The 27,538-nt window shown below is 41.3% G+C and overlaps 1 protein-coding gene across 2 annotated transcripts in view; it reads left to right on the plus strand.

Annotated features, from left to right (window-relative positions):
- LYN (LYN proto-oncogene, Src family tyrosine kinase) overlaps positions 1–27,538 on the plus strand; it is a 266,541-nt gene that overhangs the window by 176,840 nt on the left and 62,163 nt on the right. For both annotated transcript variants that reach the window (XM_053715051.1, XM_053715050.1), the window contains exons 9-10: positions 24,330–24,512; positions 24,594–24,670. In XM_053715051.1, coding sequence (XP_053571026.1) covers positions 24,330–24,512; positions 24,594–24,670 — 260 coding nt within the window. The remainder of the gene's footprint in view (positions 1–24,329; positions 24,513–24,593; positions 24,671–27,538) is intronic.

The raw sequence follows: 27,538 nt of genomic DNA on the forward strand, positions 1-27,538 counted from the left end.
TTTGTCTCCATTCCAGTGCTGATGTATTTGCAATGTAACCAATGTAACAAAATGGTGGCACTCATAATTAGAGATAAGTGCATGAAATGTATTTAGTGATTAATGTCCCTTTAAATGTACTATACAACAAGAAACATTCAATCCTCTAATAACCAGAATCTGATATTCCTATACATGTGTACATGTATATAAAGGAATGGTTTATTCAAAATTAAACTTGTACTATTCAGATAGAGCATGCAATTTTAAAAAACTTACTAATTTACTCCTATTATCAATTTTTCTTCGTTCTCTTGGTATCTTTATTTGAAAAAGCAAGAATGTAAGCTTAGGAGCCGGACCATTTTTGGTTCAGAACCTGGGTAGCGCTTGCTGATTGGTGGCTACATTTAGATTTCATTTTGTCTAGACTCTACCTTTAAGACATTTTTGTCCAAATGTAACAAATCTGTTTATGCTTTGGTTCTGAAACTAGGTGTATTAATCTACTTCTGGGTAATCTAATCCAGTAATCTGCAAACAAAAGATGTATATTCATAAAATTAGTCATGAGTCTGGAAAAAAGAAAAAAAAGAAAACCATTTCCACGTAAACGTTTATCACATTTTCCCCATTGATTTTACTTCAGTCTATTTAATGATTTTTCCATGACTGGCTATTTTATGATTGTTGATAGTCTTGCTATTTATTTTGTGCAATATATTATTCTTGCCATAGTTCATAATACAGTGTAGATGAGAACTTTGTGTCTTTTACCCAATCAACTCTTTCAAAGCAGATTTTGAAGGGGATTGTACCTTCAGATCTCAGGCGTGTGTCCACCCGTTTTATGCAAGATGAGCAGCTATTGCTATTTTCCCCATTTTGTAATTAATAAGTTAATTTTTTTTTTTTTTTTAATAACTACTTTTTTATTGAGGTGTTAAAATAAAAAATACAAATACATAAAGAAATAATGTGCCATACATTGGGTTGTTACAAGCTTAGGATGCAAATGTCTTATATGGTACAAACAAGTGTTTCTGCAAACAAAACAAGATTCAGACCTAGGTACTATGCAAAGCAATGTTTTACAACACACAATAAATATGACATTATATATCACCTCAGTTTTTGCTTCTAGTTATATAATACATAGCCCCCAACAAACATAAGCCACTTTTGGGCTTCTAAACAAAGGTAGAAACCTCATTGTGGGGGATATTGTTTAACTTGCACAGGCCACTTTTAGACCTCACTAAATATGTGAAACCTCTTGTATATATTTCTGTAGTAAATAGTGTACTTTGATATATATATATAATAATGTATACTTGCTTAACTGAATCTTGCATAACTTAAATTGATATATCATTAACAAATAATTCTGTGACACCCCTAGTAAAACAAAACAGTCACTTTTGGACCTTTTAAGGAGTTATTGCTACTATAGGGGGCTAGTAAGGTATAAGAAGGGCCACTCTTGGACCCTAGGAGGGAAAGTCATCTATATGGGAAAAATTATAATAGGTAGTGGTAGGTTTCACTTCAGTGACAAATCTCTAAAATCGTAATAAGCAACCTATGGGTTATACCTTTTCTGATATCAATTGTGACTATGACAGGAGATCAACCATTAAGCCTTGAGGCATCCAAAATATGGGGGTGGGGTGGGTTGAGCTGGACAGAATTAGATTCCCATCCCCACTGAAAACAGGTGCCTAAGTGGGGCCAAGTAACCTTATGGCAGTAGGGAGAAACAGAATAACCACACCATTATTAGGGAGATGAACAAGCCCATATGTACCAGGTAGTTAAAGCTTAAGGAAACTTCAATTTATAATATGGAGTCTTATAGAGGATAATGTCTGCAGTAGATGTAGCTTCAGCTAAAACCCCAAAGAAGATAAGTTGACTACTCCCTTGCTGTCTCGGCCACAGACAGCCCAGCATTCCCAGTATATGGCATCTAGGAGTCAACTGTAATCAATAAAAGGGTGGCATATTATAAAATATAGTGGTACATTCACCGCTATCTACATTTCCTAGACTTACTACAAAATCTTATTCAACTTAAATATATGAACAAAGAACATTAACTGAACATATGATTTCCCAATTAAACATAGCTGGCACACCCAAGTCATTAGCATTATTCTAACATTAATGTCACTTTATCCTAATAAAATATTGCATATAAGTGAGTATAAAGTGTACAGCAGGAACTATGAACAATGGTAATATGAGCTTTCCATAGAATCAGACTGGGCACAGTTGTCATATAGTAAGTAGACTACCAGTATGGGTATTACTAGACATATATTAAGACAACGGTAGAGGCCTGTCTTCTTAGTCTCAATATTTGGCACACTGAGCAGCCCGAAACACATAATTAGCCCACACCTATTCTTTGGTGCAAAGTCCCAGCAAACCTTTCCAACAGGAGGCTAAAGTTCCAGACTTTATATTCGGCAATGTACCCACACTGCAGTCGATAGAAGATAGTGAAGTCTCGTTGCTGGATGGATATAGTGTCCTCAAGGTTTGGAAGGAGCTCCCAACTTTTATCTAATTGAGGAAGATCAGATCTTAGATGTTGGCGCACCTCGGTATCCCTTTCTTGTGCGTCACGACTTATATCCACAGAGTCCGGCAATAAATGGGAGGCCGTCTGATGTTATAGTAGATTGTGTGACATCTTTCTTTCCCTGTGTAGCTATTCGCCGCAGTGGGACTGCCAAATAGAACTGAGCCGACACCGCCTCTCTCCGCTCCCTCTCAATCACCTCATGTAAGGCTTTGACAGCACTGGGGCCTCTCGGTGCCACATTTTCTTCTAGTTGCGGCTGTTGACCCATTAACTAGAGTAGGTCCCGTTGGAGTTCAGCAAAGTGGACCATCAAAATCCTTTGCACCTCTTTCTCCCATCGGTCAACTGCATCTATGATCTGCTCACTGCAGCAAGGAGATGCCATTATAGCTCCTTCGTGTTGAGCTGGTGCACACTTTAGGTCGGTAAGTACAGTTTTTCGATCTGGGGTAGCTGAAAGGTGCTCTAATAGTAAGCGTCTCTTAGTTAGTGTGACTTCCCCAGTTAACAGCTCACATCGGCTGTCCTTACCCGGGTCTACCGGGAGGGTTAGGTGGAGGCCTCAGACATCACAGTGCCGTTGCCGCAGGCTCAGCGTTCCGGTACCTCAAAGCTTGCAATAGAGCTACTCAAACACACAAATGTGTTCCACAGCGTTAGATAAGTTGATAGGTGTATATTTTCAATATGGATGGAGGCTCTAATCACTGATATGCAGCAAAATTATCAGTGGGTCCACACAGTATCAAAGTATGTCGGCCATCTTGGTCGCTGCCCTGAAGCATCCCCTAACAAGATAATTTAATTAGTTGGTTTTAGAAATGCGTTTTGTTATATATCAGATTAGCACCACTGCAAACAATCCCGTAGCATTAAATTTATAGATCTATACAGAAGCACAACTCATGGTTTTTAATTGTGCTACAAAGACATTGGAGCAGAATTATAAAAATGTGTGAACAAGACAAATGGTGACTTCCCTAAAAAAAAAATCTCATTTTGGGCTGAAGAAATGAAAAATGCATTGAAGCAGGACAGTGTTCTCTTTTCGATAAGATATGCGTGCAAACAACTTTAGTCTATGCATTATTGTAAAAATTCTGCACTGGAAGAAAAATAAAAAAAAGTCATGAAAGGCATTTACATTGATGGTTATTCCCATGTAGGCCTATATGTATGTATGTATGTATGTGTGTGTGTGTATATATATATATATATATATATATATATATATATATATATATATATATATATATATATATATATATATGTATATATGTTTGTGTGTATGTATATATATATATGTATATATGTTTGTGTGTATGTATATATATATATATATATGAATATATATATATATATGTGTGTGTGTGTGTGTATATATATATATATATATATATATATATATATATGTGTGTGTATGTATATATAGTAGAAAAGTGAAGTAAAGCACTCACTGGACTTTGGACATCTGTGATAAGAATATTTTATTTGTGACGTTTTGGGACCTCAAATGTCCCTTCTTCTGACAACATAACTGTGCAAATGAACAAACTTATAAAGGCCTGTCAGCCCCTCCTTCATTCAGGTCACCAATTATAGGAGACCATGTGCAGAGCTCAGAGGGCTATAACAAATATGTAGCCCAACCGTGCATAAACTGCACTACTACAGTAGAAATGCCCATATAAACCATACTGGGCCAATCAACAAATTGTGTTACAAATGTGTTACTAAACAATAACGGTGATCCAAGGTCCCACAGTTCACACACTCCCCCCTGTCAGTGGGTGCCCCTAGGCTGAAAAAAACAATCCACACTCTAACTCAGATCATTGGATAATTATCAACCACACCCCCAGCTTAGGTAGTCATAACGACCACAAACCATAATCCCAGAACACAGTCTAAGACCCACTTGTAATCAATCTTTGTCACTATGACAACAATTTGAGACGCTGTTATAAGCATGTCATTTATAGCGTGATACGTGTGGTTAAGATCACTGGTCACAGGGGGACGCTAATAAAGCTTGCTAGTTGTATGCTAAAAAAGGCAAACACTTAGATCGGCAATCTTACCGGGACACAAGCAGATCGCTCTGAAAATGCCTCCCTCTCTGCTCTCATTAGCCATCGAAAACACGCCCCTCTGTTTATCTTTTCTTATTAGCAGGCATCATAGAACTTCGTCATCAGCCCATAGGCAACTCGAGGAGAACCAACAGCTCCCCCTGTCATATCCACACACCACAGATCTATATAAACATACAGAGTACAACACAGACTAGCCCCCCGGAGAGGCGTCCATCCTTTAGTGGGAACCTGATAAAAATTAAATACACGACTGAGGTAAAATAACCTATTGCAACTCTCTAGAAAACCCTCAAGAAAAGTAAACAGTCCTCCTGATCACGTTAATAAAGCGCTAAACTCTGTACACACTCAATATAGTACGATATGTGGCACACTACCAGATAAACCCTCCTGTAAGTCTTTATCAGTCTGCTACGCAATCTTAACTAATGGTATACATCACCCCTCATCTGTAGATTAGCCAGTAAACAGCAGACATTTGACAAAACAGCCTAACTACCGTGTAATCATATCTAACGGTGTTAACCCCTCATCCACCTCCTAGGAGGTACTGTATCACTACCCTTCCATGTATGCAGACAGTGTAAACTAGGGAGTAAGCCGCTATATGACCACCCATGTACATACATTATACCAAGAGGAATGTGGTCTGTGGGAATATCTCTCAATAAAATATATTAATCGAACCAAAAAGACAACTCGTTGATCTATAAGGTGTAGGGAAACTCAAATATCCACAAGCACTCTGGCGCAAAAGAACCAACTACCATCCTATACTGAAGTGTTAGAGGCTGAGAAATCACACTAAGTATAGTGAATAGTATGCCATCATACCCCGTGGGCCGATTAGCGAGACAGGTCACCCCTCCAGTGGAGAATGGAGATATGGGACCACGATCACCGAAATCTAATGTGTAAAAAATGTGTGAAAAAATGTGAAAAAACTAAACATACAAACCCACATTGTAAAAAGGAACCTGAAAACAGGATCCTAATAAAAACAAATATCCTACCTGCAACTCTAAATTAACACAGGGTTCCAAAGTCTAATGGATCCTACCGTGTGTGAGGATGAAGGAATACAAAAACCAAAAATCTGTATCATGATAAACCAACCCCTTGTGTCACTGTTTATAATGTAATGACATCATGTGTAGGTGGTAACAAACGTAAGTTGGGGAATAGTGTCTTGTATAGCCCTTTCACCCCCACTCTCTACCTGAATTGCGTGCTTGCACATGGTCTGTAGCTGTTTCCTTTTATACCCTCGTTGTGTGAACCTATCCACCATTTCGATCAGCTGGGCCTCACATCGTACAGGGTCTTTGTTATTATGGACCACTCTCTGAAATTGTGCCTTTGGTATATTGCGAATCAAGGCTGGTTGGTGGCAACTAGTGGCATGTAAAATAGAGTTATGACAGAATCCATGTCCACCACCTATTGGAATCTGATGGTACTTTCAAGTGAATTCAATGTTTCAATCCAACTCTCGAGTGACTTCCTATCATCTTGCCAAATCAGAAACAAGTCATCTATGTATCTACGATAAAACTTGATAGTTGAAACCTCATACACTTTCATGTGCAGGGTCTCGTACTCGGCCATGTAGAGATTTGCCAGCGATGGGGCCACATTGGACCCCATCGCCGTTCCCGCTATTTGAAGATAAAAACTGTTCTCAAACAGGAAAAAAATCCTTTGTAGACAAATCCTCAAAAGCTTGATCAGGACATCTTCTGGTGGGCCCACATATGGCGTGTGCCTCAAGCAGTTGGTCACAGCTGCAATGCCTGCTAAGTGAGGTATCACTGTATAAAGGCTTGAGACGTCCATAGTGACCAAAATGTCGGACTCACTAATGTCAACCAAATTAATGATGTCCCGGATAAACGTAGATGAATCCTGTACATAGGACCTCATGTGTTTGACCTTGGGCTGCAGGAAATAGTCTACAAATTCAGCCAAAGGTTGCAGAAGAGATCCTTTGACTGAAACATTCGGTCTTCCTGGAGGGCGTTTCATATCTTTGTTTACTTTTGGCAGTGTGTACAATATTGGTGTTATTGGAAACTCCCTTTGTAGATAACAAGCTTCTTGTTCAGAGATGACCTCCACTTACTTTCAAGCAGATATTCTGTTATCAATTTCACGCTTCAGTGCGGAGGAGGGGTCATTCTGCAAAATTGTGTAAGTTGTATTGTCAGACAGCTGACGATGAATCTCTTCTTTGTAATCATCCACATCCATCACCACTACACCTCCACCATTATCCGTGGGGTGGATCACAATCGTATCATCTTCACTGAGCGATCTCAGTGCTCGTTTTTCATCCCTTGATAGATTATCGTTCCATCTTTTGGTGGATCTAGGTACCCGAGTTAACCGTGTCAGGTAATTCGTGTAAGAGGTGATGGAAGGATTGTTGGACATAGGATCAAATGTTCCTGCCTTTCTAAACCTTGACTTGTCATCCGATTCATTTCTAAAAAATTATTTCAAACGTATTGATCTACAAAATTTCTGGATATCAATAAATTAATTAAAATTATTCATCTTTGTGGTTGGTACAAATGACAGTCCTTTATTAAGTAGTGATGTTTCAGCTTCATTGAGTGGTCTCGAACTAATGTTAAATACATTATTCTCTATCTTCTCTGAGTTGAGGGGGCGGTGGGATATGCCCCCCCCCGCCTCGTGTGCGGCCGGTTCCTCGTCCTAAAAAACGATTAGATGTTAAATATGGAGCCAATGGTGGTCTTGCTGCACCCACATCTTGGGTGTTGTGCCATTGTGGTGGATTGCTGGTTCCTCTGGACCTCGTTGAGATCCCCCAAATTGGGGAACTTCAGGGTTTAATCCCTCCAAGCCAGAGCTGTCACCCGAGCTGATATCCACTGTGTTAATGATTTTCTTAGTATACCTTCTTTCCCTTCTGGGTCTAAGGTTCCTTCTTTCTTCCGGTGCTAGCATCCAACGGTATACACTTTTGTGCGTATAGTCCAATCCTACCGTTTGGAGTTTCCAATTTTTAAATGCTAATTTATCCAGCCAATCACAAGAGTTATCTGCCCTCAACTTGGTAAGCTGTTCTGTCTCAAAGGTTTGACTCTCCATCTTAACCTCCTGAAGTAATCTTCCAGCTTCCCATATCACCATCAACATTAAATAAAATTAACACTTATTCAAAATCTTGCACCAATTGGTGCAAAACTCTGTTTTTGACCTCCCAATTGTGGGGACATTTCTAACTCGGAAGCCTCTTGGCAACATTCTTTTCTTGTGGTACTCAGATAAATAGGTGCCATGTAGATTCAGGTCAATCTCACATTGTTTAAGCTTGTCCCATGTATTATATAGGGATTAGTTAGATTCCTCCACTTGTTGTTCTTCAATTGAACCAAATCTGATCAAGTCTGCATCTTCATTGGTAAACTTAAAAATATAATCATCCTTATCTTCCAGGGTAACTCTACTTTACATGCCACTAGTTGCCACCAACCAGCCTTGATTCGCAATATACCAAAGGCACAATTTCAGAGAGTGGTCCGTAATAACACAGACCCTGTACTATGTGAGGCCCAGGTGATCTAAATGGTGGATAGGTTCACACAACGAGGGTATTAAAGCAAACAGCTACAGACCATGTGCAAGCAGGCAATTCAGGTAGATAGTGGGGGCGATAGGGCTATACGAGACACTATTCCCCAACTTACGTTTGTTACCACCTACTCTCCAGACCAGCACCAAATTACAAAAGCCATAAAAGAGGAATGGAAGGTGATCCAGTCTGACCCCTCATTGCCATTCATGGGTTGGGGAGCGCCCCGTTTGGCATATAGGAGAGGTAAAAGTTTGAAGGACCTTTTAATGAAGACTGATTTAACATCACTGTCAGACAAACAAATATGGCTGAAGAAGAAAAATGGCTGTTTTAAATGTATAAGTTGTGTAACTTGCAATAGTATGCACACCGGGAATACGTTCCATCATCCAGAGAAAAAGAAGAAGTATAAGATCATTTTTTTTCTCACATGTACGACGATGTACATTTATCTATCTTCTCAATTGCCCATGTGGACTATTCTATACTGGGAAAACCATTGATGATGCCCGGACTCGAATGGCTAATCATCGGTCGAGTATAAGGACTGCCCTGAAATGTGGGAAGTCGGATCAACCGGTAGCCCATCATTTCTTAGAGAGTGCACATAGGGTGATGGACCTAAGATTCCGCATAATTGATCATGTACCGGCACCAAGAAGAGGGGGCAACAGAGCTAAGATCTTGTTGCAGAAAGCCAGATGGATACATGAACTGGGAACCTTGGCACCCAGGGGTCTCTATGTCCATACTGGCTGGCAGGCGTTTCTATAATGTGTACCAATTTCCTGGACTGGTCGGACTGGGTGCTATATGAGAGTCCATGATCATTTTGCACTATGAGAGTACTTGATGTCATTATATTATAAACAGTGACATAAGGGGTTGGTTTATCATGATACAGATTTTTGGTTTATGTATTCCTTCATCCTCACACACGGTAGTATCCATTAGACTTTGGAACCCTGTGTTAATTTAGAGTTGCAGGTAGGATATTTCTTTTTATTAGGATCCTGTTTTCAGGTTCCTTTTTACAATGTGGGTTTGTATGTTTAGTTTTTTCAAATTTTTTCACACATTAGATTTCCCTACACCTTATAGATCAGTGAGTCGTCTTTTTGGTTCGATTTAATATATTTTTTTGAGAGATATTCCCACAGACCACATTCCTCTTGGTATAATGTATGTACATGGGTGGTCATATAGCAGCTTATTCCCTAGTTTACACTGTCTGCATACATGGATGGGTAGTGATACAGCACCTCCTAGGAGGTGGATGAGGGGTTAACACTGTTAGATATGATTACACGGTAGTTAGGCTGTTTTGTCAAATGTCTGCTGTTTACACGGAGTACTGGCTAATCTACAGATGAGGGGTGATGTATACCATTAGTTAAGATTGCGTAGCAGACTGATAAAGACTTACAGGAGGGTTTATCAGGTAGTGTGCCACATATCGTACTATATTGAGTGTGTACAGAGTTTAGCGCTTTATTAACGTGATCAGGAGGACTGTTTACTTTTATTGTGGGTTTTCTAGAGAGTTGCAATAGGTTATTTTACCTCAGTCGTGTATTTAATTTTTATCAGGTGCCCACTAATGGATGGATGCCTCTCTGGGGGGCTAGTCTTTGTTGTACTCTGTATGTTTATATAGATCTGTGGTGTGTGGATATGACAGGGGGAGCTGTTGGTTCTCCTCGAGTTGCCTATGGGCTGATGACGAAGTTCTATGATGCCTGCTAATAAGAAAAGATGAACAGAGGGGCGTGTTTTCGCTGGCTAATGAGAGCAGAGAGGGAGGCGCTTTCAGAGCGATCTGCTTGTGTCCTGGTAAGATTGCCGATCTAAGTGTTTGCCTTTTTTTTTTTTTTTTTTGGTTTAACAAATTTTTATTGGTAGAAACAAAGAAAAATATACAGTAACCAGGGAGACGCAGCTCCAACCTGACAATATAGAGTTTATAAGAATGACAATTGGGGGTCTGCGTCTACTAAATGGAAACAAAATTTCAATTCTTACAACGTACTGTGAGCAGATACGACCTGTCTAGCCTTGATTCATGGCTGACAAGTCTGAGTTCGGGGGGGGGGGGTCTAAAGGGCTGATCGTACAACAGATTTTCTGAGGGGGAATGGAGAGGGTGGGGGAGACAAGGTGTGGTAGAAGAGGAGGGAGAAGTGGAATGAAGGAGAGTTTAAGGAGGGGATCGAGGGCCATCCAGTAAAGAGTGTGTTTGTGGTAGATAGGCTACTGTCATAAGGGGAGCATGGGTATGGAGCTATGAGTCTTGAGCAGTTGCGTTAGGCCTCCAGTCTGTATTTTGAGACTCCTTCCAGTCAGCCCAAACCATTTCAAACAGGTCAGATTTATTTAATCTATAGAAGATATCCTTCTCCATTTTATAAATGTATGCCATATTATTACAGATCATCGCCCAACTTGGGGCTCATTCCTTCTTCCAGGAGCATGCAACAGAATACTTTACAGTCATGAATAAGTAGATACAGATATACGCATGGTTTTTAGGTAATGAATGTAGATTCAAATGAAAGAGTGTTGCGTCAACCAGCCTGGGAAGGCCGATGCCCATATCCTGTAGAACCGAAAAGCATTTTAACCATAGTGGCTGGATCACAGGACACTCCCACCATATATGTAGTGCGTTACCCCTGTGACCGCAGTTCCTCCAGCATTTGGGGGACACTTCCGGGAATATTGCCGCCAATCTAGTGGGTACGTAGTACCAATGAGTGAGGAGTTTAAAATAAGTTTCGTATAACGTAGTGCAATGTATAGCTTTCTGGGTCAGGGAGAAAGCTTGTTCCCACTCCTCCAGGGAAGTGTGCCTACCCGTCAGTGTCTCCCATCGGGAAAGATGGGAAGGAGTCTCCGGGTCTTGGGGTCCCCCTAGTAGCATATAATGGACTGAGAGAGGCCTGCAAAGCCTATCTCCTCTTGCCCAAATGGACTCCCATAAAGTCAATGGCCTATCTAGGGTAGGCTTAAAACCCCAACTGCTTAGAAAGCTCTTAATCCTCTGATATTCAAAAGATAGGTACATTGGGACTTGGGTCTCGGCACCGATCTGTGATAATTGTTTAAAAGAGTCGGGAGAGGACTTGGACCAGAGGTCCGCTATATTGTTGATTCCCATTTGGATCCACTTGTTAGGATGAGAGTCTTGGAGGCCCGATAAGAGGCCTGCTATTGAAGCGACTGGGGAGGGATGCAGGGACACACGGGGGTGATGCCGTATTCTGTCCCAAAAGCTGAGGCATTCACAAACCACTGGTTTTGTCAAGGCGAGCTCCCTACTGCAATGTTGCGGGGTCCAGATTAAGTCCCTTAAGGCAATATGGTAGGGTAATGAAGCCTGTTCTATGGATTTCCATTTGGCATCCGATGACTTTACCCCCCATTGAGACACGTGGGTAAGCATTGCACCCTCATAATACCGTATCACCGATGGAGAAGCTATGCCTCCTAAAGATTTGGGAAGTTGAAGTACTCTGTGTGCTACTCTAGGGGGTTTATCTAACCAAATAAATTTGGTAAACCCACTTTGGAATTGAAGGAGCAAATGCCTCTGTATTTTAATAGGCAGGCAGCAGAAAAGGTATGTCAGTTTAGGAAGGAAGGACATTTTCAACGCCGTGATCCTACCCAACCAGGAAACATGCTGGAGATTCCAGTCCTTCCGCAAAGAGCGGAGGGAAGTTAATAGTGGAAGATAGTTGTCTTTTATTATTTGAGTAAAGCTACTAGAGATCCTGACACCCAAGTGTAGGACAGAGTGTTCAGTCCAGTCAAATTTATAAGACTCGGTAAAAGAAACCAATTGTGCCTTCGTAAACCCCTACGTATACACTTGTGTTTTTGATAAATTTAACTTATAGTAAGAATGGGCCCCGAAGGCGGCGAGTATATGAAGAAGCCTAGGTATCGCTTGATCAGGGTGTGATAGAAACAAGGTTACATCGTCAGCGAAGAGTGCAATTTTGTGCACAGTGCCCGACAAGGTGACTCCTTTTATTTGGGGATCAGTCCTGATCTGCTCAGCCAGGGGCTCTATTGAGAGGGCAAACAAGAGTGGCGAAAGGGGGCACCCCTGTCTAGTGCCATTCGTGATGGGGAAGGGAGAGGAGCGAAACCTAAACCGCATACAGAGGCAGTAGGAGTGGAATATAGGGCTTGAACGGCCGTTATGAAATCGGGGGGGAAATGGTATTTCCTAAGGACTGCCCATAGATAATGCCATCTAACCCGGTCAAACGCCTTCTCGGCGTCAAGAGAAATGACCGCCAGTGGTCTACGAAGGCGTGAGGCAGAGGTGAGTATGTTGAGGAGGTGTCTTGCGTTGTCTGGACCCTCTCGGAGGGGGACAAATCCCACCTGGCCCGAATCGATAAGGGAGGGAAGTAAATTAGCAAGACGATTAGCGAGTATCTTTGAGTAAAACTTGATGTCCGTGTTTATCAAAGAGATGGGTCTGTAACTCGCACACAGCGATGGGTCTTTGTCCGGTTTAAGGATAGTGACAATACTGGCTTCTAGAAATTCACTCTTAAAGTGGCCCTCCTCTTTAGCCAGATTATAAAATTTTAGAAGTAACGGGGCAAGTTCTTGAGCATAAGCCTTGTAGAAATGCGCCGGGTAGCCGTCAGGGCCCGGGGACTTAAAGGACTTTGCGTTCCCAATAACTCTCAAGACCTCTTGGAGAGAGAAGGGAGAACTCAAAGCATCTCTTTGTTCAGAGGCGAGCATGGGGAGCAACAATGTCTTGAAGTAAGTATCCAGAACCTCCTGTGAGGAAGATCTAGAAGGTTCGGCAGTAGCTATGTTATAAAGCTTGGTATAGTAGTCGGCAAATGCCTCACCTATCTGGGACGGGATCTGGAGAAGAGAACCTGACGATCTTATGGAATGAATTCGCAAAACCCCGAGTCTGTTCCTAATCTTGTTTGCTAACAAGGTATCAGCTTTATTGCGTTTGTAGTAAAATAAGTGCTTAAGCTTGGTGAGGTTAATTTGGGTTCTACGCAGTTCCAACCTAGAAATGTGATCTTTAATCTCGATAATTTGGGATGTGGCTTCTGCAGTGACTATACTTCTGTTGCATGCCTCCAGTTGTCGCAATTTAATGTGGGCTTGGGAGAGGGTGAGACCTGCCTGTTTTCTAAGGTGCGCTTGTTTAGTGATAAGGAGGCCTCTAATTGTAGCTTTAGCCGCGCCCCATAATGTGTCGTCCCTGACCGTGAGATTGTCATTAGTTTGGATAAATTGGGTAATATCTTTGCGTAGTTCCTCTCTGTCGGGTATATCCTCCAAAATCTGGTGGGGCAATCTCCATTTTGGTCTAATGTGGGTAGTGTTTGAGGTAATTATGTCGGCCTGAACCTGGTCATGATCAGACCAGGCACAAAGGGAGATTTTGGTTCTCTGGACTAAGTCTAGGGAGTCAGCTGTGGAAAAGATATAGTCAACTCTTGAGTATACCTTATGGGGGTGCGAGAAGTTGGTGTAGTCGTGGTCCTGAGGGTGTAGGGCTCTCCATATATCATAGAGACCCGAGGCCGACATCATTTGTCTAAAGCTGTGTGATAGTTGTCTAGCTGGGGTGGGCGTTAAATCAAGTGATTTAGATCTTCTGTCTAGTAAATGGTCCCATACCATGTTGAAGTCTCCCGCTATGAGGACTCTCCCCTGTTGGACTTGGGAAAGAGCGTTGAGAATATGTTTTAGGTACCGTGGTTGTTTGGTATTTGGGAGATACACGGATACCAGGGTATAGATGACGTGGTTTATTTTGCAGATAAGGATAATAAATCTGGCCTGAGGGTCTCTAATGACTTGAATGCTTTCGAAGGCCAGACGCTTGTGTAATAGTATCGCTACTCCCCTGGCTTTTTTGGTGTATGAAGCGGTTTCGATATGTGTATATGACTTAGAGGTGACCCTAATAGGTTCCCTATCTAGCCAGTGGGTCTCCTGGAGGAATACCACATCTGGGTTGTGGTGTTTCAGTGTCCTAAGTAGTAGACTACGTTTATGGGGAGAGTTAAGGCCTCTAACATTGTGTGTCATAAGCCTAATGGTGGACATAACTAATAGGAGAGGTGCGATGATGGGTCTCTTGAAGTAGATTTGGACTGTGTTATGGTTCAAGGGAGGGACGAAGTAAGAGGAAGGTTGAAAGGGGGTGGGGAAGGGGTGGGAGTGGGAAGTAGAGCACTAAGAAAAGCGCTCAAGTATGTGGTGGAAATAGTCCACCTCAAGTCCTAGAGTGGACTTCTATGTGGGGGCAGATCAGAAGAGAAAGTTAATCTAAGGTACACAAAGTAAGGGGCATCATTAATAACAGCCCCGCTCTGCTATAATTAGTTGCTGAAATATTAATTAACAGTGAGTTTGTACTGAGTAATTTGCTATACGGTAATAATGCAATAATCAACAGAATAATTTAAATTACAAAACACTTTCAAAAGGTGCTGCAAACACAAAAGCACAAGTCAAACAAACAGAGAGCCACTAGGTGGCTATAAACAAAAGTAACATACACCTTGCAACATGACTGTAGTGGACAAGACCCAGAAGTTAAGAAACAGTTGTGGACTGAGGTAATTTTGCCCTTTTGGCTCTTTGATCATTGACAGTCCACTCTGGGACTGAGGCCCGCAGCTTAGGGTGGGGAGGGTCCCTTTGGAGAGGCGGTTCCGGCCTAAGGCCCCAATTAGTGAGAAGTGTTAGGCCTTGGTTTAGGGTTGTGGCCACAAAATGTTGATTGTCTTTGGTAATGTTAAGCAAGTTGGAAATCCCCATCTATATTTAATATTGTTCTTCCTCAGAGTAAGGGTGACAGACTGGTAATGGCGCCTCTGTTGTAAAGTGTGAGCCGAGAGGTCAGGAAGGAGCTGGATGTCTTGAAATCTCTCGCTCAGAGTAGGTTTCTTGAAGGCCGCCTGCATCAGCCTATCCTTATACAAGAAACTATGGAAGCACACTATCACATCTCGTGGTTTATCCTGAGCCACATTTCTAGAGCGCAAAGCCCTGTGTGCCCGTTCCATAGTGGCTGTCATACCCTCTGGGCTACCAATTAAAGAGTGATATAGTTCTCTCAAGAAGTCTTGAAGGTCAGATGGCGCTACCGATTCCGGTATGCCACGGAATCTGATGTTGTTGCGTCTAGATCTGTCTTCAACCTCCGCTACCTTAAGTTCCAGTTGAGAGATTTGGTCAGCCAAGCTTTCCGAATAGGCTAATAGGTTGGATTGATCCACCACTACGTCGTCTTGTTTCCTTTCTAGGGCATCTACCCTTTCTCCTATCTCCGAGATCTCTTTTTTAAGCTCTGCTGAGCTGCGTTGAATTTCCTGCGTGATGAATTTAGTTTGTGTGGCCAGTAACTTCTTTAAGGACTTCTCGGTAATATAGTGTTGTGATGCAGATGCGGATTGGACACTAGACTGGGACTCTTCATCCTGCGAGTCCGGATCCATGTCTGGGCCCTTAGGTTGCTGTGTGAAGTGGTCATAGACTGTCTTTCTAGGTTTTGCTGCTGACTTAAGGGGTTTTCTACCCAAGTGAGGCATATTGTTGCAAAGGTATAGAGGCGAGGCACTCTGAACCTAGAAACTCAAGTGTGTTTGCAAGGGGTTATACTTATTCTGCTGATAAAAAATGGGGTTAATGGGTCATAGCATATACAAAGGTTAAAACATTACTATAAAGAATGCAGAGCGGGGCTGATTACCATAGCAATAGTAGCACTCACATTTTAGAGATGAATATGTATTCACAGTGACTTAATCCAGATCCCTCACCATGGGGATAAGGAGGATACGACCCGTAGGAAGGGAAAGGGTAAGTGGAAGTGACCCACTCGGACAGGCCGAGTGGGAGCGGGGAGGTGAGGGAGTGGCAATCAATGGTAAGAAGGTCAAATCAATAATGTGGTAAAAACTAGGTATATGTCAGACCAATATAGTAGCGGGTCTGGGGCACAGAACCTGTTGCAACACCTTTATAGAGAGAATGTTATGACTAGGTAATCGGTTAGTATGAGTTCTGCAGTATCCTAATTCCTAGGCGTGATCTTAAGTTTAATTATTCACGCGGGTGTGCTTTAAGAGATGACCTATAGGTCAAGTTAGAACCAGTATCTTGTACCAGTAATGTGCAGGACTAGAATAAAGTGTGCGCCTCAGAGTCTAATTGCGGGTAGTAAATACCAGTATGGGGCTATTTAGAGCTAAACTATGCGTTGGCGGTGGAACCTTCCAGTGTATAATGTAAAAATGTAATATGAGGATTGTGTGTCAGAGTTAGACTAAAACTGTAATAGAGTGAAACTAATTTATCAGTGTTATGGAATGATGTGCTAGCCTTATGTGGGGTGTGTACTATGAGAGAAAACCTGTATTAGGGAGAGAAAATAAGAGGAAAAAAAAAAAGGCAGATTAAATCAATAACACTACACCCTGTACAGGAGGTACAGGGACACCTGGGCTGACGCAGCAGCCGTGACAATAAATTAGCATTCAGTTCCAATAATTTCCATTAAGCTGGCATACTGTACAGTGGAGATAAGCGACCCCAGATGGCATATGTTGGGACTGTGGTAGCTTGATAGCTTTGCTTTGTGGTCAGACCACAGTAAGGTAGTGGCTGAAGTAGCTGCGTGATATATAAGTAATAATGCGATCGTGTGGCTATATAGCAGATTTAAACATTTAAAGAGACCTCTGAGAGTAGGTCCGCCACAGTGTGAACATGCAGTGGGACAAACTGCAAGCAGAACAAGAGTTAAACAGTCAATAAACAGTGTGGGTCACTTAACACATAACTGACATTGCCTGAGTTGCAAGATGGTATAGAGGGGGTGCTTGCAGCTTGCTGTATTGGTTGACCCTTATGTATTGCTCTATGTGAGACTTGCAAGCAAAGGCAGTTATCGAGGAGGCAACTCAATTAGGGTATGGAGTGACTTAAGTCTCTTGGGTGCAATCCCGTGTCACAGTTTAAGGTGGTATGTGGCCTGAAGGCCAAACCTTTATCCTTTACTCGTGGGATACCAATAAGGGGGGTTTAGCAATGACCCAGTATCCCACGTGGGAGTGTAGTGAGCAGTAAGGGACTTACCCGGACTATCCTGGCGAGGACAAATATGTAGGTATCCCTCTCACCTTACTGGAAAATCTGTTTGTCTCCCGTGGGCTGAGCTGTACCCTGGACCATGTCGGTAAGCGTATGTCTCGGAGGCCTCAAGGCCCGCTGGCGGCTCCCTCACAGTTCTGTCAAAATGGCCGCGGTTCGCGCCAAAAAGCCCCAGCAGGCCCGATGGAAGAAAGCCTCACCTTCACCCGGCAAAGCAATAGCCGATGGAAGAAAGTCTTCTTATGCCCTCCTCTTCTTCTCTACTATTTGCGCGGAAGGCGCAATGTGACTGTGGGTTCCGGGTATAACCGGACTGCTGCGCGGTGCTGGCAGGCATAGCCGATGGGCCTCTAGTTGCTCCAAACTGCTGGTGTGGCTCGAATCTTCAGCTCCGGAGCGGATCCCCGGCCCTCCGGAGCTTGCTGCAAGGTGCCTCAGGTACTGCGATTAAGCCTCAACTCTTTTTTCAGCTGAGGCGGTCGCGTAGTTCTTTAGGCTGTTAGGGAGGAAGTTTCTCTGTGGCATGCGTAGTCTCCGGCCTGCTAAGGGGCGCCAGGCCGGGTGATGGCTTGTCAGCTTAGTAAGCCTGTGGTCCGTGGATACACTGGAACGGGTCTCCAACCCTCCGGGGTCGAAGTCTATTCAGCGGCAGGCTTTGATCTAGGGCTGTTAGGTATAGCAGTTAGACCTCTGGAGCGGAGCCCCGACCCTCCGGAGGATATAGCCTCACACGGCCTTTCTTTGATCAGGGTGCTTTCGAGAGAGAGCTTTATATGTGTCCTTAAGATCGCTGGAGTGTATCCCTGTTCTTCAGTGCCCTGTTTGTCAGAAAATATAAGTTTCCAAAGTTCTCCAAATTATTAAAAACCATTAAAAGTTATGCCCTTTGGAGAGGAGCTCTGAAAAGCACGTCTTCTCTCTTCTGCGGTTAACTCCGCCCCATGTGTTTGCCTTTTTTAGCTTACAACTAGCAAGCTTTATTAGCGTCCCCCTGTGACCAGTGATCTTAACCATACGTATCACGCTGTAAATGACATGCTTATAACAGCGCCTCGAATGGTTGCCATAGTGACGAAGATTGATTACAAGTGGGTCTTAGACTGTGTTCTGGGATTGTTGTTTGTGGTCGTTATGACTACCTAGGCAGGGGGTGTGGTTGATAATTATCCAATGATCTGATTTAGAGTGTGGATTGTTCCATTTTTTCAGCCTAGGGGCACCCACTGAGACGGGGGAGTGTGTGAACTGTGGGACCTTGGATCACCGTTATCGTATAGTAACACATTTGTAACATAATTTGTTGATTAACACTTTACTCCATATTGGCCCAGTATGGTTTATATAGTGCACTTTATGCACGGTTGGGCTACATATTTATTATAGCCCTCTGAGCTCTGCACACATTCTCCTATGATTGGTGACCTGAATGAAGGTGGGGCTAACAGGCCTTTATAAGTTTGTTCATTTGCACAGTTATGTTGTCGGAAGAAGGGACATTTGAGGTCCCGAAACGTCCCAAATAAAATATTCTTATCACAGATGTCCAAAGTCTAGTGAGTGCTTTACTTCGCTTTTCTACTACATTTTCCCTAAGAGCACCCTGGCAGTTACAGAACAGTGGTGAGAGTGCACATATCTTTTGGACTTTTTGTATGTATGTGTGTATATATATATATATATATATATATATATATATATATGTGGAAATGTCCAAATTGGGCCCAAATTGTCAATATTTTGTGTGGCCACCATTATTTTTCAGCACTGCTTTAACCCTCTTGGGCATGGGGTTCACCAGAGCTTTACAGGTTGCCACTGGAGTCCTCTTCCATGACGATATCACAGAGTTGGTGGATGTTAGGGACCTTGTGCTCCCCCACCTTCCGTTTAAGGATGCCCCACAGATGCTCAATAGGGTTTAGATCTGGAGACATGCTTAGCCAGTCCATCACCTTTACCCTCAACTTCTTAACAAGGCAGTGGTCGTCTTGGAGGTGTGTTTGGGGTCGTTATCATGTTAGAAAACTGCTCTGCGGCTCAGTCTTCAAAGGGAGGGGATCATGCTCTGCTTCAGTATGTCACAGTACATGTTAGCATTCATGATTCCCTCAATGAACTGTAGCTCCCCAATGCCGGCAGCACTCATGCAGGCCCAGACCATAACACTCCTACCACCATGCTTGACTGTAGGCAAGACACCCTTGTCTTTGTACTTCTAACCTGGTTGCCGCCACACACGCTTGACACCATTTGAACCAAATAAGTTTATCTTTGTCTCATCGGACCACAGGAAATGGTTCCAGTAACCCATGTCATTAGTTTGCTGGTCTTTTGCAGGCTTTATTGTGCATCATCTTTAGAAGAGGCTTCCTTCTGGGATGACAGCCATGCAGACTAATTTGATGCAGTGTGTGGCGTATGGTCTGAGCACTGACAGGCTGATCCCCCCACCCCTTCAGCCTCTGCAGCAATGCTGGCAGCACTCATACATCTATTTCCCAAAGACAACCTATGGATATGACGCTGAGCAAGTGCACTCAACTTCTTTGGTCGACCATGGCGAGGCCTGTTCTGAGTGAAACCTGTCCTGTGAAACCGCTGTATGGTCTTGCCCACCGTGCTGCAGCTCAGTTTCAGGGTCTTGGCAATTTTCTTATAGCCTAGGTCATCTTTATGTAGAGCAACAATTCTTTTTTTCAGATCCTCAGAGTTCTTTGCCATGAGGTGCCATGTTGAACTTCCAGTTACCAGTATAAGAGAGTGTGAGAGCGATAACAACACATTTAACACACCTGCACCCCATTTACATCTTAGACCATGTAACACTAACAAGTCACATGACACCGGTGAGGGAAAATGGCTAATTGGGCCCAATTTGGAAATTTCCACTTAGGGGTGTACTCACTTTTGTTTCCAAAGGTTTAGACTTTAATGGCTGTGTGTTGAGTTATTTTGATGGGACAGCAGATTTACACTGTTATACAGGCTGTACACTCACTTCTTTACATTGTAGCAAAGTGTAATTTCTTCAGTGTTGTCACATGAAAAGAAATAATTAAATAATTACAAAAATGGGAGGGGTGTACTATATATATATATATATATATATATATATATATATATATATATATATATATATATATATATAAATATCAATTCAAAAATTGTGGAAGAAAAACAAGAAAAACCAGAACCTATCTTTATACAAAGACACTAGGAATTTTTACTCTGATTAATATATATACCGAATGATTCAGGGTCAGCTGAAATCAAACGTGGTGCAGACCCCTCAACAATTTATTTAATCCAGTACTTTATAGATAAGGGAGTATGGTAGAGCTATATGAGATACCATGGCTAAAGTAGGGGATTTCAGCACTCAAAAATATAACCCATTTAATCCAATTTCTTAGATATGTAAGACTGCAGAACAGCATCGAATAAAAAAAAAATGAACTGCACATGCACAGACTTAACCACATGCAAACAGTTTATTGCAAATAATTGCCACCACAAAATAAGCAGCTAGAAATTACTCATTATCTCTAGAATACACCACTGCAGTGGATTAAAGTAAAGCATATCAAACATATTAAAGAGTCATCACAGACATATAAAAACATTTGCAGCAAACAAAGGTTGGAAACACACAGCTTATAGATTCTCATCTGAATAATACATTTAAGTAAACATTTATATAGATTCCTCTATAATGAGGAGAAAAATAAAGTCCTTTTTACAGACCATATAAGTCCCGAATAGAGGAAATCAGATGTCTCAGTTAGTAGCAATATGTATCAACTTTGTAATCCAACTGAATGAACCATTTTGCAAACATATGTTTAGTGGTATGTGTTAACCGAGGTAAAAGCGTCCTCTAATGTTAACTTAAACTGGAGACTTGTGCAGCTTGATAGCAGATAAATCATATCTCAGTGGTGACAATCAGAAATAGTGAAAACAGACCTGTGTGTAAATATCGCAGCAACATCCGAGAAAACAAAGTCACAGGGCTAATAGAAACCGGACCGGGACATGAGCCTCCGACATCCTTATCTCACCTCTCACAACCGTGTCTCCTTGCTCACTAGGGACACAAACTTGCAGGTGAATTCTTTACCTCTGTGCATAAACTGTATCCAGGCGACTTGTAAGAGCCGCTTGATTACCGCAAGATCCAGGCTTGCTTCTTCAGTTAGAATTTGAATTTCCCGGGCAGGCTCAGGCCAACTGCTTGTTCCACAGGTGCAGTAATAGCTGCTTTTAGAAAGGTTGACGCGCGTTTCTCCCCATAATGCTGAGCGAAACAGGGGCCTCGTCAGGACTGTCAATCACCTCTAATTGCCGGCTTTTATTGCAACACCATTGAAGTTGAAGGTTTTATTTTAGCCAATCAAAATAGCTATTTAGACATAACCTTTTACAATTCCTTAGACAGAACGATCATGCCTATCTTAAAGATTCATTCAATGGAAAATCTAATGCACGTTGCAGCTCAATCAAACTTTATTTCATTGGTTATCTATATCTGGACACATGGACATTACATAGATCCCAACTTGATTTAATTTTTATAAATCTGGAATGATCTTATAACTTTTATAAATAGTTAAAGAGATTACTGTGGAGGTAAATTTTTTTGATATAAAGGACCCATAACCTTAAAACAAACTAAAGAAAAAATAAAAAATAATAATTAAAAATTCCTAGACATAACTGATAGTGTTGCAGCTTAACAAATGGAAGAGGTGGAGATGAAGATAATTGTTTATTAAAAAAGGAAGCAAGATGGACTTTTATGTTAAATACGGTGTCACCTTTTGGTTTAAACGAAAGGATTGAATGTGCATCTTTTTTAAAATAAAACTAAAGGTTCACATAATGACTTATGAATCTAGAGATCTACATCTCCACTTCTTTTGTAAATAGATAAAACGTAAATGAGAGTGCTCTCTTCAGAAGCTGCAACACTATCAGTTATGTCTAGGAATCCCCTACTTTAGCCATGGTATCTCATATAACTCTACCATACTCCCTTATCTATAAAGTACTGGATTAAATAAATTGTTGAGGGGTCTGCACCACGTTTGATTTCAGCTGACCCTGAATCATTCGGTATATATATTAATCAGAGTAAAAATTCCTAGTGTCTTTGTATAAAGATAGGTTCTGGTTTTTCTTGTTTTTCTTCCACAATTTTTGAATTGATATTTATTTGTATTAAGGAGTAAGAAAGAGGATTCTATATATACTCCATTCCAATATTAACCCATTTAGGTATTGACTGCGGCGGAGCATAGAATCCATCCAAACATGGCCTTTACCCTTTATATATATTGTGTGTGTGTATATATATATATATATATATATATATATATATATATATATAATGCAAATTGTTAAAGGGGCTTTTAACAATATGTGCTTTGGGTGTTAAAAATCTTTATGCATTTCTGTACATAGCTACACATAAAGAAGTAAAAATATACTGTCTTGCTACGTTTGACATAACACTGCTAGATGACAGGAAATTACATTGACAGTTTTTGCAATGTTGTGATGAATGCAGAGTTTGCGTATGTTTCAAGATGTTTCCTCTTGTTTTTGTGATGAACTAGATGTCAAACCAATAGAAGCATTTTCCTCTTTGGATTGTTGCACATTGTGGGACATTACACAAATGTGACATTCTGTTGTTTCCTGTCTTGTTTCACTGTTAAAAAAAAAATAAAAAAAAAAATGTTCATATAGCTGGAAAAAAAAAAAGTAAAGACATTTTTGCTGCATCTAAAACATGACAGTTTAAAATATTATTGGGAAACTGATATTCCTGTGCCAAAAAATAAAAAAGGTAAAGTTCCTTGTAGAGGTTGTCTGTGTTTGTTCGTAGAGATATGGGAATCGTCCTTCCCTGCCAAACAGGCACTTTCTGTTGGTTTAAAAATATAAAAACAAAATAAAGTTTAAACCGCTATAGCTTTTTAATGAGGAACCTATTTTAACATGTAAGAAGTGCTCTTTTAGGTGTGCACGTGATAGAATTCAAGTGTAACTTCTTGACGGTTGTAATAAAACACACAATTGTTCTTTGTTACAAACACATCTGCGTCTCTAACATATCATAACTACCACCTTTCTCACTCTTAATGTTCAGTAATGATTTACTACAGGGCAGATAGTAATTGATTTTGAAATTCAACTTGCTAATATAATAAATTCAAATTTTGGGTAGTGATACTCCTCCAGATACCAGCCAAATGGTTATTCAGAGAATTTAGCAATACGTCCTACAAGGCACACTGTGAGTTTTGTTCTTTAATACAGGAATCTTGTTACTAGGGATGTGCGTTTGTACTATTGATTATGAAACATGCTGAATATTCTCACTGCCAGCAGAATTTGGCAATTTTCAGAGTCAGATTTATTCTTGTCAAAGTGCAACACACTAACATCTGGATTTGCAGATTAAAGTTAATTACTCGTTACCCCATTTTCTGTGGAAATGCAGCATTCCCCACACTTGTGTGTTTTATTTTATCATATTGTCCTCATATTTTTTAAACAAAACATTTAAATATTTAACAGTCTTTGTTTTTGTCAGGTTTTTTTTTTTAAATCGGATAATTCACTGGATGCAAATAGGTAAATAATGATGGTGTTAATACCTAAAATTAAAATGATTTCATGATAATACTATTCTGGTTTAAAAGCAATGCTTTGGTATAGAATAATAAATGTGAAATATATAGAAAAATAAAAATGAAATATTTGTATTACTATCCTGTAGAAATGTATCAATTCTTTTTTTGTCACTTATATTACAGTATAAATTATTTATTTAAAAATATTTAGTATGCTGAAAGTTCCTGGACCACTCTTGATGATGATTTTTTTTTTTTAGGTTTCTATAATAATAATACAAAGATAGCTGTAAAAACATTGAAACCAGGATCCATGTCTGTACAGGCATTCATGGAAGAAGCTAATCTGATGAAGACTCTACAACATGACAAATTAGTGAGGCTGTATGCTGTGGTTTCTAAGGAAGAGCCAATATACATTATTACTGAGTACATGGCAAAAGGTGAGGGCTAACAGGCCATATTATGTCACACTAGCTGATCATGTGTTCACAGTGCTGATCCTGGGATATTTTATTAACCAGGAAGTCTTCTGGATTTCATGAAGAGCGATGAAGGAGGAAAAGTTCTGCTCCCGAAGCTGATTGACTTCTCTGCTCAGGTAAAAATACTAAGAAAACAATCTCTAATGAATTAAGATTGATTATCATTACAAGTCATTGCAATTATCCGGCTGATATATTGTACTGTGTGCAAATATATATATATATATATATATATATATATATATATAAAAGAGTCCACAGCTCCATTCCTTACTTGTGGGAAATACTGAACCTGGCCACCAGGAGGGGGCAAAGACACCCCAGCCAAAGGCTGAAATACCTCCCCCACTTCCTCATAACCCCAGTCATTCTTAGCCTTTCGTCACAGGAGGCTGGCAGAGAAGTGTTAGAAGATTTCGGAGTAGTCTCTTTTGGAGGGTAGTACTCTGCAAGATGGGTCTGGAGTTTCAAGTAGTCCTGTCAGACTCTCAGTGAGAGCATGGATGAAAGTTAGAGTCCGCAGATGCAGGGAGAGTCATTCTGCGTAACCATTCCGACTCATATTAATAGCTCCATAGGCAATCGGCGTTGACAAGTTTTGCTGCCTGCTTTCTTCACTCAAGTCCATGTCAGAAGCAATGCTACTAATTGTCGCACGTAAAGGGCCGTGTTCCTGTTCCACAGCGTAGATTCTGGTAAGATCGTTTCATATTTTATACATGTATGATAACGCAAGAAGACAGGGTCACAGTGTGACTCCTTTTATCTGTATAGAATCAAGGTTTAATATCTCCTTAGGGGGATTATTGAACAGGGGTGAATAATCTTATATGTTTGTTTGATTTTATGTGCGAGATGTTATAGGCTTATAGGCTGTTATGAAATATACAGGTTTCACTTTCACTTTGAGAGCCATGCAGCTTACAAGCTTGGCGCACTTTCTCATAGCAGGGACGGTCCCGCATTGTGCACTATGTGATTTATTTCCTTTTTCCTGACCAGGTGTCTATCAGAGAGGAGCGATAAATCTCTGTTCTGTCTGGGTCATAGGAGGTGGTGAGTGCCCCAGCTATTGGGGTATAAGGGTGCCGTTTATTTGAATAAAATAAGATGTTTTATTTCTCTAGTTCTCCGGTTATTGCACTAGCGATGGAGGATTATGTTACTTTAGAGGGCACTCCCTCTATTCCTGATGAGTAATTCCTGTTTATATGGTGAGGAGGCCTTAGTTCCGCCCTCTCAATTATGTTCCATATGCCTTGATAATGTGATAATATCAAACATGTTTAATACCACAGAGCCGTTCACCTCTGAGGAGTTGTCCAGTGAGGTGTGTACCCTACATTCTTATATCTCTAGTTTTCCCATAGCATTGCTTATCCTCCATCTGGAGGGGGCCTTTTTTCACCAGACTTTACTGCGCAGTTCAGACAGCGGTGTCTGCGGCCTTTAATGCTTTACCTCGCCCTGCTAAGCGCAAGCAAAAGGTTACATATTGCACTCCTTCCCAGAGTACATCAGATAATTTATTGGATTTAACTGAAGGTTATCCGAGGATGAAGTTCTTTCTGAGACTTCAGAGTATGAACATTCTGGGTCGGAGTATGCTGCCTCTAAACCTCCAGCTATGGAGGAACCAGACTTTAGTTTAGGAATTTGCGCTTTCTTCTAAAATAAGTTTTTGGCGCATTCAGAGGTTCTAGAGGCCAAATTGTCTGTTGAACCTTTAATTCCTAAATTGGATAGAGTTTGAGGACAGGGTGGTACCTTATACTTCTCTGCTTCTGTTAGGTGGAGAACATTATTAAGAATGAATGGGACAGGATTGGATTCCTTTTCCTCCTCTTCTCCCTTTAACAAATTGTCCCCGGTCCTGGACTCTCAATGGAGTTGTGAGGTTCCGTCCCTAAATTGGATGGCATTATCTTCACCCTTGCTAAACGTACTACTATCCCGCTTGAGGATAGTTATTCGTTTAAAGAGCCCATGGATAAAAGATGGAAACTCTGTTAAGAAAAATGTTTCAACATATGGGATATTTGTTTCAACCGGCGGTGAAACTACCTTCTGGTGTGACTCCTTATAGGATTTGATCGGGGTGGAGGTTCCCCTCGACGTTACTCAGAAAAGATTTACGGGCTTGAGGGTTGTTAATTCTTTTATCTGTGCTGCTATTAGGCAGTTTATTCGCTTGAATGCTACAGCTTCATCTTTTTCTGTTCAGGCCCGTCGGCTCTGGCTGAAGTCATGGTATGCGAAAATGACTTCTGAGTCTAGACTTCTTCCCTTCCTTTAAGGGAATGATTTTGTCTGGTCCAGGCCTGGATTCAATTGTCTCCACGGTCACAGGGGGCAAGGGTGCCCGCCTATCGCAAGAATATACGAACTAATCTAATGGACAATTTTAGTTCTCTTTGTTCTGATAAAGCCCATGTCAACAGTCCTCCGCTAAGCCAGAGCAAACCAAGATCTCTTGGAAGCCGGCTCAGTCCTGGAATAAATACAAGCAGAGCAAGAAGCCCGCCAAGTCTACGTCTGCATGAATGGGCAGTCCCCGGTCCTCTTCTGGATTGTGCAGTATGTCACTCTCTTTTCAGTTGCTTGGTTCAGGGACGTACAGGATCCATGGTTCCTGGAGGTCATAGTTCAGGGTTACAAGATAGGTTTTAATTCTCAGCCACCCAAGGGCAGATTCCTCCTGTCTTCCTGACCAGAAAGGAGGGAAGCCTTTCTGGGGTGTGTACAGGATCTGTTCTCTATGAGTTATTGTCCCAGTGCCTATCGCAGTGAGAGGTTTGGGATACTATTCAAACCTTTTCGTGGTCCCTAAGAAGGAGGGAACTTTTCGTCCGATTCTGGACCTAAAGTGTCCCCTCGTTTAAGATGGAGACAATAAGGTCCATTTCTTCCCCTTGTTTGAGAGGGGTAGTTCATGACCACGATAGATCTAAAGGATGCTTGCTTCTTGTACCAATCCTCAAGGA

Source organism: Bombina bombina, chromosome 5 (assembly GCF_027579735.1).
Source record: "Bombina bombina isolate aBomBom1 chromosome 5, aBomBom1.pri, whole genome shotgun sequence".
Taxonomy (NCBI): domain Eukaryota; kingdom Metazoa; phylum Chordata; class Amphibia; order Anura; family Bombinatoridae; genus Bombina; species Bombina bombina.